The 12,643-nt window shown below is 43.2% G+C and overlaps 1 protein-coding gene across 27 annotated transcripts in view; it reads left to right on the top strand.

Annotated features, from left to right (window-relative positions):
- Positions 1-12,643, top strand: part of GATAD2A (GATA zinc finger domain containing 2A) — a 106,161-nt gene that overhangs the window by 52,697 nt on the left and 40,821 nt on the right. For 13 of the 27 annotated variants that reach the window (XM_087952654.1, XM_087952669.1, XM_087952650.1 and 10 more), the window contains exons 2-3: positions 1,456-1,530; positions 12,114-12,251. The exons of 3 other annotated variants lie outside the window; for them this stretch is intronic. In XM_087952654.1, coding sequence (XP_087808780.1) covers positions 12,219-12,251 — 33 coding nt within the window. In that variant the 5' untranslated portion in view covers positions 1,456-1,530; positions 12,114-12,218. The remainder of the gene's footprint in view (positions 1-1,455; positions 1,531-12,113; positions 12,252-12,643) is intronic. 11 more of the 27 variants (XM_087952663.1, XM_087952658.1, XM_087952662.1 and 8 more) reach the window with 1 other exon arrangement.

Here is a 12,643-nt window from a genome sequence, read left to right as displayed (position 1 = left end):
ATAAGAGGGGATCACATGACCCCGGGACGCTGCAACTGTCATAAATGTGAGTCAGTTGCCAAGTGTCTGAATTTTGATCGTGTGACTATGGGGATGCTGCGACGGTCATAAGTGTGAAAAACAGTCTTAAGTCACTTTTTTCAGCGTCGTCGTAACTTCAAACGGTCACTAAATGAACTGTCGTAAGTTGAGGACTACCTGTACGGTCGGGCCTTGCTTGATTCTATATACCTAGAATTTAGTGAGCCACTGCCAAACAAAGAAGATAGCAATAGTACTTAGACTTATATAACACTTCACAGTGCTTTTACAGCCCACTCTAAGCGGTTTACAGAGTCAGCCTGTTTGCCCCTAACAATCTGGGTCCCCATTTGACCGACCTCGGAAGGATGGAAGGCTGAGTCAACCTTGAGCCTGGTGAGATTTGAACTGCCAAATTGCAGGCAGATGGCAGTCAGCAGAAGTAGCCTGCAGTACTGCATTTTAACCACTGCGCCACTTTAACGCTGAGCAAGATTCATTTGAACAAAAATTCACATCCGATTCTCTTCTAATCTTAGTTCTGGGACAAAATGATACATTTAGAACATAGTAGGTTTGACTCCAGTTCCTCCAGTTACAGCATGTCAGACAGCCACAAAGGGCTGCTGGCAGATGAAGTGCAGTACACTTAGACCTTGAGTTAACAACCGTTGGTGTAGCACCCATTTGAAATTACAGCAGTACTGAAAAAAGTGTATTGCAACCAGTCCTCGTACTTAACAACTGTTGTAGCATCCCCACAGTCACGTGATTAAAATTTGGTCACTTGGCAATGGACATGTAGTTACAATGGCTGCAGCATCCCCGGATGATGCAATCACCATTTGTGACCTACCCAACCAGCTTTCCCACTCCTCCGTCAAAGTCAGTAGGGAAAGCCAGATTTAACAACCGTATGATTTGTTTAACAACCATGGCAAAAAAAAGTGGGGGGTCAGAAAATCAGGCTTGACTTACTTAACAACTGCCTTGCTTAGCAGTGTAAAATTCTGGTCTTAATACTGGTTGGAAGTCAATGCCTACTTGTAAACAGCCTCAATGATGCCATGGCTTGACTAACTAAGCATCATAAATCACAATAGAAAACTTCCTGCAATTTGAAGTAGGGCTTCTGTTTGGAAGAAGTGAACCCCAGTTCCTGTACTTTTGGGCCATGAATTCAGTGGATAGCTTTTTCAGCCATTGGATTTTAAATAGTCAATCCATGGATTTTGGGGGCAGAGGCATTAAAAAAAAATCTATTGTTGATTTCAGGAGGTTGAAACTAGGCAGTAAAAGTGATAATCCAATCTGCAGTGAGCTAGTTTCAAATCATGTAGCTTGTACTTTATTTCTGCTTTTGCACCATCACTCTAGCCACTTACTAGCGTAAGGGAACCAGGATATTCAACATCCTCTTTGTCTTCTTGATAGGTTCTTTGACTTTCGATCACCCTGCCAAAAGAATTATACGGTTCTTCCTTCAGAACTCATGAACATCCAGAGCAGGTAGGTACACCTTCTATATATACTCTGTGTGTGTGTGTGTGTGTGTGTGTGTGTGTGTGTGTGTGTGTGGCCTGTTGGAGCTTATGCAGATGTTGTGTTAATGGCAGTTAAACTGGGATCTTCCACCTTTGAAGATAATCTAATTTTTATTTCCAGTTGTCAGGAGTAAATAAAATGAAAAGGTATTGCTGTCACGAGTTGCTTTGTGTTCTCACAAGAAACATTTGCCCCTCTGTAAGCAGGCAGCAGAATGCTGGCCTTAAAATGGCCCTGTCTGTTACTCAGCCTACCTTTATGCTATATTAGCAGCTCACCTTGCAGCATTCAAAATTCATAGGAAGATATTTCCTGCATTTCAAAGAATCTCCAGTACTGCATTTGATATCCCAGGTCCCATACCTCTAGCTTCTGTCCCATACCCTAACCCTTTTCCTGTGTGATGAAATGCATTGCTAAGTGAAACAGTGCTAACACTTAAGCTGTTGGTAGTGGTTTGACCTATGCTAGAAATTAGCACTCTGCTAGGGAGGCCCAGATGCTCTCATTGCTAAATCGTAATTGACCCCACCTCCATCCCATCTGTATACTGGCTCTTAAAATACCTAATTTCTCTTAACTTTTAATATTTAACGTTTGTAGTTATGCTTTTATGATGTAAGCTGGCTGTCCACAGTTATCTAACAATGCGGTGGGCAGCATATAAATGTAATTGATAAATACATTTAAAAAGTAAAATAACTGATGCTGGAGTTATACAATTAATTATATGATTTATCATCCCACACGTTGATATACCGGCATAACTGGGATTGAAACATCTCTTGTTGGATGCTATCTTAATTCCAAAGTGCTTTATTTATTGCAAGCATGGTTTAAGGTACTGGTTGGGACTGTGGAGTTAAGGGCAATGTAGTATCTATCTTGGTCTTTCCCAACCTGGACACATGCATGTGCTTCGCAGTATCCCCAAATCTTCACATTTCTGGGTACTATTTAATTTTGTTTAGCATTGCATCCTGGAGGCATGGAATAGATTACTTAAAAGTGACATGGCAACTCTAATGTAGCATTCCATAATTCACCATGCTCTTCTTTCATCATTGCTGAGTTCTGACAGCGGAAATGCTTCCAGGTGGGATTTAATCGTGGAAATGTATAAGAATATGAACTAATTTGCTAGTGTTATGATTAGCTACCAGTAGTAAGTCTGTAGAGATTCTCAGTCATCCAGGTCATGTGCACAGATATCCTTATTAGTTTGTAAAACTTTTCAAACTTGGTTTATGAGCTCAGGATCTCCAGTTTCTCCAAGGGCAAGGAAATTTTCTAAGGCTTTAAGTTCAAAGATATTTGGAAACTGAACTGGTTTCACAAACCATGTTCGAGATTCAGTGCAGCAGAAATAAACTTCTTTCTATGTGAAACTACAGAAGAAGAGAACAGGAGGTGCACCCCTGGAAAGATGGCAGAATTTTAGAAGTGCATGGACCACACTCACACATAACCCCCTCAAATGCCATGGCGCTAAGATGAGAGATGTGGGGCAGGTTGATCTGGAATGCCTTTTTGTTGTGGTTGAGTAGGTCAGTCCCAATTTGCAAATTTCTACTATCTAACCATACTCAAAAGGATTGTTGTCGTAAAAAATAAAACGGAATAATTCTAATTTTAACTCGGTAACAGGAGGCCAAGATGAAACTCAGATAACATTTCAAAGACAATCTAGGACCGTGAGGGCGAACCTATGGCACGCGTCAGGAAGCCTTGGGAGGCTGAAAAACGGGTCTTCCGGAAATACCTGAAGTGCCAAAACGGGCCCATTTTCCACCTCCAAAGGCTTCCCTTGAGCCTCCAGGAGGGCGAAAACAGTCTTCCCCGGGCTCCAGAGACCCCCTGGAGGCTGAAAACGGGCACTTCCGGTATTTCTGGAAGGCCTATTTTTCGGCCTCCCAAGGCTGCAGAGGCTTCTCTCAAGCCTTCGGGAGGGCAAAAACAGCCTCAAAAACAGGCCAAAAATCAGCTGGGAGGCGCGTACATGTGCAGTGGGGCGGGGTGCATTGCATTGTGGGTGCCAGCGCGCGCACGCTTTTGGTATACCATAACGAAAAGCTTCGCCATCGCTGATTTAGGAGCTTCATAAACTTCTTGACTTCGGCGTTGACTAGGTTGACAACCATTGACTAAGAGTCCGTGGTGCTTAGCTAAGATTACTGGATGAATGCACTCATGATCAAAATGGCCGGCGTTTTGTTGGTGTGACTAGGAGACCAGTGCAATCTTTCCTAAATCAACTGGTGGATGTGGCAGTGGCAGGTCCCTTCGGGAGTGCGGTATTGTTCTAATTGCTTGGGTGTTTCTGCTTTGGTCTGTGGACTTCCCTGCTAGTCTGGGCTCGTAGGGAGATGATCTACAGAGCAGGATGTCAGTCACCAGTCTTGACCCTTTCTGTGGGGGTGGATTGTAATAACTGGAGTAAAGTTAGGTGGTTTAACTAGATTGGAGCAGAACTAAAAGGAAGGATGCGCTGTATCATTTGCTGAGCTGGAAGAAATTGAAATTTTAGTATATTATTATGGTCAATAATCCTCTTCTTCCTCTCTGGAAAGCATAACATTATAATTGCTCAGGCGGTACAGTTGAAAGTCAGGAATAGCCAAGAATCAGAGGAGCTCTTTAAGCTGCCGTAGAGTACAGATAGTCCTTGACTTATGACCACAATGGAGCCCCACATTTCTGTGGCCAAGTCTTGAGATCATTGTTGGTTGAATGTTGTCCCATTTTATGATCTTTCATGCCAAGTGAATAACTACAGTTGTAAACAACTTGCAGTTGTTGAGTTAGTAACACGGTTTTTAAGCGAATCTAGCTTCCCCAATGACTTTGCTTCTCAGAAGGTCGCAAAAGGGGATCACGTGACCTCAGAATATTGCAACCATCATGAATATGAGCCAGTTGCCAAGCGGCTGAATTTTGATCATATAAATGCTACAACGGTTGTAAGGGTGAAAAACAATCATAAGTCACTATTTTCAGTGCCGTTGTAACTTTGAACGGTCGCTAAATGAATGGTTGGGACTACCTGTACAGTGGTAGCCTTGTTAACATGGCTTTGATTAGGAGTAGACCATCCTTCCAGCTCTAAAGCATTTTAGACAGTATGGCGTTCCTAAAGCAGGCTACAAATTAGGTTGGCTTATAGAGCAGGGGTCCACAACCTGTGGGCCGCGACCCACTGCTAGGCCGTGGCCTAATCACCACTGGGCCACACGAGTAGCCGGCCAGTGCATGTGCGTCCGTGCACACCCCCACTTGTGTAAGTGTTGCTACAGACACGGTCCCATTCACACGAGCCTCATTGTGGGCACTCACACACACGCGCGCGCGCGCGCCAGCCCCTCCCACAAAATCATTCCCTCTTTCCCCCCGCCCCCCCCCTTTGCTCCAGACCGCCAACCAGGAAACATTGGGGGACTCTGCTATAGGGTGTAAGAGAAGAGTTATTCCATTGACATTACCCCTCGGGGATTAAACAGAGCCTCCATGCTACCAAGCATTGTACACCACTGCTGTAATTAGCTGCTGGAGAACATCAGAAGGAGAGAAAGCTGTTAATTTCATAGACTGCTTATGGGTTCTTTAAAAACCCACACTTTAGGAATCAGGCTTGCTGGTCTAGAGAATCTCCCTGAACTAGGCCAAAACAGTAACTGTAGTTCAAGTTGTGGGATCCCTCAGTATGTCAATCAGACCACTGGAGGAAGTTGTACAGATAGTCCTCAACTTACCATCACAATTAAGCCCAACATTTGGGCTGTGAGTCCTTATGGTTGCTAAAGTGGGCTACCATGTGACCTGACTTGATTTTATCATTGCTTTTACGATGGTCGTTAAGCAATTTACATGATCGCTAAGCAAATGCAGCATATCCAGTGGGCAGTTTTTGCCATATTCTGCTGGAAACTGGCAAAAAATGTGACAAATCGTGGTGTTTTGACTGCAGACACTCACAAAAATGTGACAAATTGTGGTGTTTTGACTGCAGACACTCACAAATGCAAGCTAGCTGCCAAGTGCCCAACATGCTACCATGTGACAGCATAAGGTGCTTGTACAGAAGTCATAACTTTGAGGATGGCTCATAAATAAGCCTTTCGCAAGTCCGTCATAGCTTCAAACAGTGGTTAAGTGACTGGTTATTAAACTGAGGACTGCCTGTTCTGTGATTTATTTACTTAAGCATGGTGTAGAACATGAGTGCAGAATGAGATTCCTTGTTAGATCTTAAGTCTTGATTACTTGAATTTCAGTAGCCCTTGTATTAGAAAAACAAGGGCTGATACAAGCAAGTTACTTTACGATGAAGTAGGTAGCACATAGGGCATAGAAGAGGTCTGTGCATTATACTTTCAGGTGATTTCAACACTTTGCCCCATTTTTCCCTTTTGATGATGAAGCTGAGGGCACAATTGCGATGCTGCTGTGTCCATAATTACTCCATCTCTCAGTAGGATTGACTCATAATCACAAGTGGGGAGAGATGGAGCTAGGAAGGTGCCCAGCTATGGCTGAGAAGAAACTTAAGAGGAAGAAGTGGGAAATGGAGGAAAATGTCAGGTACCAAAATATAGGATGGGGGAGGCCTGGCTAGGGTTGGCAATACAGTTAGTCCTCGACTTACAACCACAATTCAGCCCAACATGTTCCTAAATGAGAAATTTGTTAAAAATGAGCTTAGCCCCATTTTACGACTTTTCTTATACTTGTTAAGTGATTCACTGCAATTGATAAATTAGTAACACAGTTGTTAAGTAAACCTGGCTTTTCCCATTGACTTTGCTTGTCAGGAGATGGCAAAAGGGGGAATCACATGACTCCAGAATACTGCAACCATCATAAATATGAACCAGCAAGCACCTAAATGTAAATCACATGACCATGAGAATTTTGCAACACTCATAAGTGTGAGAAATGGTCATAAAGTCACTTTTTTCAGGGCCGTTGTAACTTCAAACGGTCACTAAACGAACTGTTGTAAGTCAAGGATTACCTGTGTGGTACATTTAAGAGGATTCTCTGGATGTCCTCGCCCATTACAAATTATAAAAGTGAGCCAGCAACGTGATGCAACTGCAAAAAAAAAAAGGCAAATACTGTTGGGGTGAATCAACAAAAACGTAAGAGTTCAAATCATGGAAATAATGGTTCCCATTCTGCTCTGCCCTGGCCAGTCCTAGTTTGGAGATATGTATTCAATTCTGGACAACACCATTCAAAAGGGACAGTGAAAAAATAGAAGAGGACTACCAAGATGGCAAAAAGTTGGAGATATGTAGCCCAATGAGGAATAATTAAAGGGTCAGAAAAAGGCAAATGGGAAATACAATATTAGCCTTCAGTTATCCGAAAGGGTCTCATCCGGAAGAGGATATTTCATATTCTCTGTTGCTCCAGTGGACAGGACTGCAAGCAGTGGACTAAAATTAAGAGGAAGGAATTTTTGGTTAGATGTCTACAGCAGCGGTCGCCAACTGGTGGGCTGTGAGAAAATGTTGGTGGGCCGCAAAGAAATCTCACCCCCAGAGCACCCCCCCCCCAAAGCAATTAATCCAGGCTGCACAAAAACACAAGGCTGTGCCGCCACCCACATGGCCCGCAGGAACCCTCCCCGCCCACTCACTCCTTACCCAGCAAACTTGTCTGCTAAGTTGCTATTTTTCCTTTTTCTGACCATCATCTGTTCTGCTGTGCCGGGAGATTTAGATTAGCTAGGAAGCAGGAAATGGTTGGATTTCTTGCTTTCTAGCTAGTCTTTAGAGCTTCGGCTCTGCTTCCCTTAGGATTGAAGGTTTGCTTGCAAGCAAATTCAGTGCAGACTCACCGCAAGCAAATTTGAGAGACTGAGCTAGCCGATGGCAGATAGATAGATCACTGAATGGTTCTGTGAGCAACTCAATCTGCCTGCTTTGCCTGATTTTGGATAAAAGTTGCTTTATTAAAAATAAAAAATTCAATATTTACATGCATGGTGTGTTGTGAGTTAATTTTATGAGTTTGCTTGCAAGCAAATTTTATGTGACAGACTGAGCTAGCCAATGGCAGATAGATAGATCTCTGAATGAATCTGTGATTCTGTGAGCAACTCAATCTGCCTGCCTGCTTTGCCTGATTTTGGGTAAAAGTTGCTCTTTTTTTAATAAAAAAAAGTCAATATTTATATCAATATTTATAATATTTACATACAAGCCATGCCCAGCCAGTCACATGACCACCAAGCCACACCCACAAATTAGGCCACGCCCACAGAACCAGTTAATGGTCCCTGGGATCTAAAATTATGAGTTTGGTGGTCCCTGAGGTCCAAAAGGTTGGCAACCCCTGGTCTAGAGGAACTTCCTCTACAAGCCGTCAGCCAGGGGAACAGCCTGCCACATGACATCATGAGATCTCCTTTTGCTAGAAGCCTTCTTCAAATAGAAGTTGGATAGTCACATGTCGGAGATGCTATGGATCCCTGCACTCGCTTATGTGGGCTGACCCATTTCTTAGTTCCCCACCCCCGCCATATCTTCCATCATCCCCATTCTGCCTTCACTTAGTAAGGTTCTGCTGTTAGAAGAATGATGGGAGTTGTAGTTCAGCTGTAAATCTTGCCTAGAGCAGCTTCTTTGAAGTATTTGGACTTTTAATCTTTAAAATGTATGGGACTTCCACTCCCAGAATTCCCATGCTGGCTGGTGAATTCTGGGAGTTGAAGTCCACACTTCTTCAGACTGCTAAGGTTGAGAAATGCTGCTCTAGAGCAGTGGTAGCTAACCTTTTTCGGCTCCCGTGCCAATAATTGCACCCATGCTCACTTGTGCGCGCTCGTGTGCCAGCACCCAGAAGGCCCCACGCCCCCTGCGCATGCGTGCGCAACCCCCCCTCGCACGCCACACAAATACACACGCAACTCCCTCCTTGCGCACCACGCGTCTGCACATACGCGCACGTTTCCCCCTCATACGCAGCACATCTGCGCATGCACACACACTCCCCTCGTACGCAGCATGTTCCCCTCACGCACAGTGCGTCCCTGCGCATGCACGCACGTCTCCTGCGCACCCCCTCCTCTGCCCCCTGCGCATGCACGCCAGATGTTCGACAGTCAGCTGTCAGGCGGCGACACATGCATGCGCAGCGGGGCTCTTCCGGGCAACCTCTCTGCGTGCCACTTCCGGCACAGGCAGCATAGGTTCACCAACACGGCTCTAGAGACCTTCAAGTTATATCCCAGAAATTGAAGGGGTTTTTTGGGGTGGGTGGGGGGGCAGATTACAACAGGTTTAGCTTTCAGTACTTAAAGCTGTGTAATCTTTTTTTGGGGGGGGGGGGAATCTGAAAATACGGGGTAATTTTGGTAGTTCTAAATCTCTGCTCAACATACCTGACAACAAACTTAATGCATTTCCATGTTTATAGAATCACAATTTGCTTCCCCTGCTAAGAAAACTAGCTGGTTTTGTTAGCATTAAAACTTCTGTCTATTTTTTTAAAAAGTTAAAATGCAAAATTGAAGTCAGGATTTTTTTTTTTCTCTATACTTCTTTTTTCAAATTGTTGTTGTTCATTAAGTTTAAGCTTTAAAGTCTTATTTTAAAATAAAACTTCTGAAAAGCTTTTAACTGTTGCTATGGCTATTTCCCTCCTCCTTTCTTGCAAGCAAATTAGAATATCTCATAAACCCATTTGACCTTGGGAGTTTTTCTTTAGGTGTTTTTGATTCAGCCTGCTGAAGTGTGTGACTGACAGTGAAAGGAAGTGTGGCAAGGAAAGGGTTAAGGTCTGCCATTTTGTTATGTAACACCCTTAATGGACATATCAGTGAATGGCATGAAGATGGCAGGACTTAACCCTTTACATGCTGGAGCCAAGGCCTTTCAGTTCAGCCAAGCCTAGGAGTGTGTTGGGCAACTGAGGGTATTTTTTTAATTTCCAAGAAAAAACCTGGATTTTTTGTTTCCTTTCAAAAGCTGCACATCCTTATCTCCACCCCCTTTTCATCTATTATAATTATTATTAAATTTTGTTTGGGTAAATGAAATTAAACTTTATTTTAAAATTAGAACAGTAGTAATAGGCTTCCGTAAACCACTGGAAACTGTTTTTAATAAAGGTTTTGGATGGGAAGCAGGAATTTAAATAGACTAATGCCAGAATCATAATGTTTAGGAAAGCAAGGATATAAGTGAGTTGAAGGAAGAAGAAAAAAAGCCTTTTAGTACTACAATACTTCTGTAGTTAACCAGGAGTTTGAGATATGGAAGATTGCATGGCCTTTAGTAAGATGAGGGTTTTCTGACCAAAATTATTGGCAACCAGAGGTTTTATTTTACTGAATGCCCTTATAGCAAAGCAAGTTTTAAATTGTATTCCTTTAGTACCTCCTGCTTGTTTGTATTCCATCCTGAGGTGTTAAAAATATTAGTCACTTTCAGCTGCCCAGCCTTTATAGCTCATTTGAGAAATATTTTTGAACATACATGATTCAAGATAGTAGATACCATTTGTGGCTAATCATTTGACTGAGATGGTGTGAGGAGAGTCCTGCCTTGGGCAGGGGGTTGGACTAGAAGACCTCAAAGGTCCTTTCCAACCCCATGATTCTGTGATTCTGTACCAACTTTTTGTGGCAATACAAAAGCGGATATATTTTACTTTTTAAGTTTTAAAAAATCTGACTACACACACACAAGAGTATCTGTGCAGGTAGGTAGGTAGGTAGTCTTTGACTTACGACCACAATTGGGACCAAAATATCCATTGCTAAGCAAGGTGGTTCTTAAGTCAGTCATGTCTGCTGTGACTTTGTTGCCCTGTTGTTAAGCGAATTGCTGCGGTTGCTAAGCAGACCATGCAGCCGTTAAGCAAATGCGCCATGTCCCCATTGTTTGTCGGAAGCCAGCTGGGAAGGTCACAAGTGATGATCACATGATCCTGGGACATTGCAACCATTGTTAAACATACGCCCGTTGCCAAGTACCCAAATTTTGTTCACGTGACTGTGAGGATGCCGCAACAGACATAAGGGCAAGGACTGGATATCATATGAGTCACATTTTTTCAGTGCCACTGTAACTTCAAACAATCTCTTAACGAGTGGCTGAAAGTCGAAGGCCCTATTGTTATTTATCTGAGCCTTTCTCTTCAAGAAACCTTCATCTCTGGTCCCGTGTGTGCAATATATAAGGACCACAGCCCAGTGGGAACAGAGCACACGTTTTGAAAGCGGAAACCCCAGGAGGATTCACCGGCATCTCCAGTGAAAAGGGTTTCTGGTTAGCCCATTGTAGGCAACTCTCATCTTTATCCAGGCCCCTGGAGAACATTTTTCTCTCAGTAGTTAAGAGTACAGATCTTTTCACAGTGTAGGGCAGTGGAGAAGGTGCTGGACTTGGAACAAGGACATGAGCTGGCTGAGGAATTCTGGGAGTTGAAGTCCACAAGTTGTAAAGTTGTCAAGGTTGGAGACCCCTGAACAAAGAGATCCAGGTTCTAGCCCCCTTCAGCCCCAGAAACTCATTGGTTGATTTTCAGCCAATTCTTCCCTCTCAGCCCAAAAACCAATCAGGTAGTGGGGACTGGACTATGGGCAGAGAGACCCCAATTCTAGTCCTCCTCTGCCACAGAATCAGCTAACCTTTAGTAGAATAGAATAACAGAGTTGGAAGGGATCTTGGAGGTCTTCTAGTCCCAAACCCTGCCTTCCCGACAAATGGCTGTCCACAACCAACAGGCTGAGTTAAAAAGGACATCCCTGTAGCATTACCATTTAAGGGGCGGGCAGACGAACAAGCCCTCTGAAGGTATTCAGCCCATGTTATAACCTAAACAGTATGGTGTATGGTCACTACCTGAGGAAAACATTTGTCTAACATTTGGAGGGTATTTTCCACACCTGTGTAGCCTTCAGATATATGGGACCATAGTTCCCAATAAGCCCAGCTATAGATGCATTTCCACAAGTACAAAAGTGGGACAAAACTGAACATAAGAGCAAAACAAATACAGTACTGAAAAGAATATCTTCGCACATGGTCAGTGTTGAAAGGTCACATTGTTTGGGTGGATAAGCTGTTGATTACTTGTTCCCAGGGTGGTACCAGAGATGGCCTAATTCGCTTCTTGGCAATTTCATCTGCGGAGGGGGAATCAGGATAGCAGGATATTGGGGGGAAGGAAACCTATTAGGAGAAAATCTGAAATTTCTGAGCCCCATGGACAAAGAATGGTGAGATGGCACATAGCACAATATTCTATAAAAACAAATGATCCCTTCTCCCATATCAATGTCCAGCAATTTCTTTGTTACTTGAATGCAGACAATAGATGAAAATCTGTGAGATAAATTATGATTTGAGAGGTCCTTGGTGCTCTCTGATCTTGGTTGTTGAAGTTTTCTTTAACTGGACAACTAACTTTTCTTTTTGACACAGTGATGTAGTCTACTCTGGGAAACCCGGGTGTATGCCTGATTCTTCTCTTATATCTTAAAATGGAACTCATTTCTGTTGTTTTTTTGTTTTCTTCCTACGCTTTCCCAACAGTGGCGAAAGAAAGCAGTAATTGCCCAACAAGGTCCCTTCTCTCTGCCTGTCTTCAAGCAGAAGGTGGTTCAGTCAATATGTGATAAAATTCTGTCACAGACACCCATGCTGGAAAAGACACTGCCTGAATTATCCCAGGTTGGTCTTCTTTTCTTTAAGGGAGAGGGATGGTCCTAAACACATTTGGGGGCTGCCAATGCAAATGCCGCTTTCCAGTGTTGGAGCACGGACAATAAGTGGTCTGTGATAGGTTGTTTGTATGCATAAATTTTATAAGGCGAGAAAATAGTAAAATGTTAAAAGTAGCACTGAAAAAAAAAGTCTAAATCACAGTCTGGTTGCCTGTGGTGAATTGAGATTTCTCTCCCAGTAACTCGGTGAAATAATTTTATCAAAGCTGTAGATTTCTCCATACAAAAATAACTAGAATATGTAAGTGGCCTACTTTGAACTAATGCTATTTTAAGATGGACAAATCAACAAACAAAAAATGGGTGTGACTTGGAGTACTACCTGTCTTATCAAGTCAA

Source organism: Notechis scutatus, chromosome 1 (assembly GCF_049901735.1).
Source record: "Notechis scutatus isolate UNSWTSFEM ecotype Mainland chromosome 1, rNotScu1.2, whole genome shotgun sequence".
Classification (NCBI taxonomy): Eukaryota; Metazoa; Chordata; class Lepidosauria; order Squamata; family Elapidae; genus Notechis; species Notechis scutatus.
This window is presented reverse-complemented; position numbering and strand designations above follow the sequence as displayed.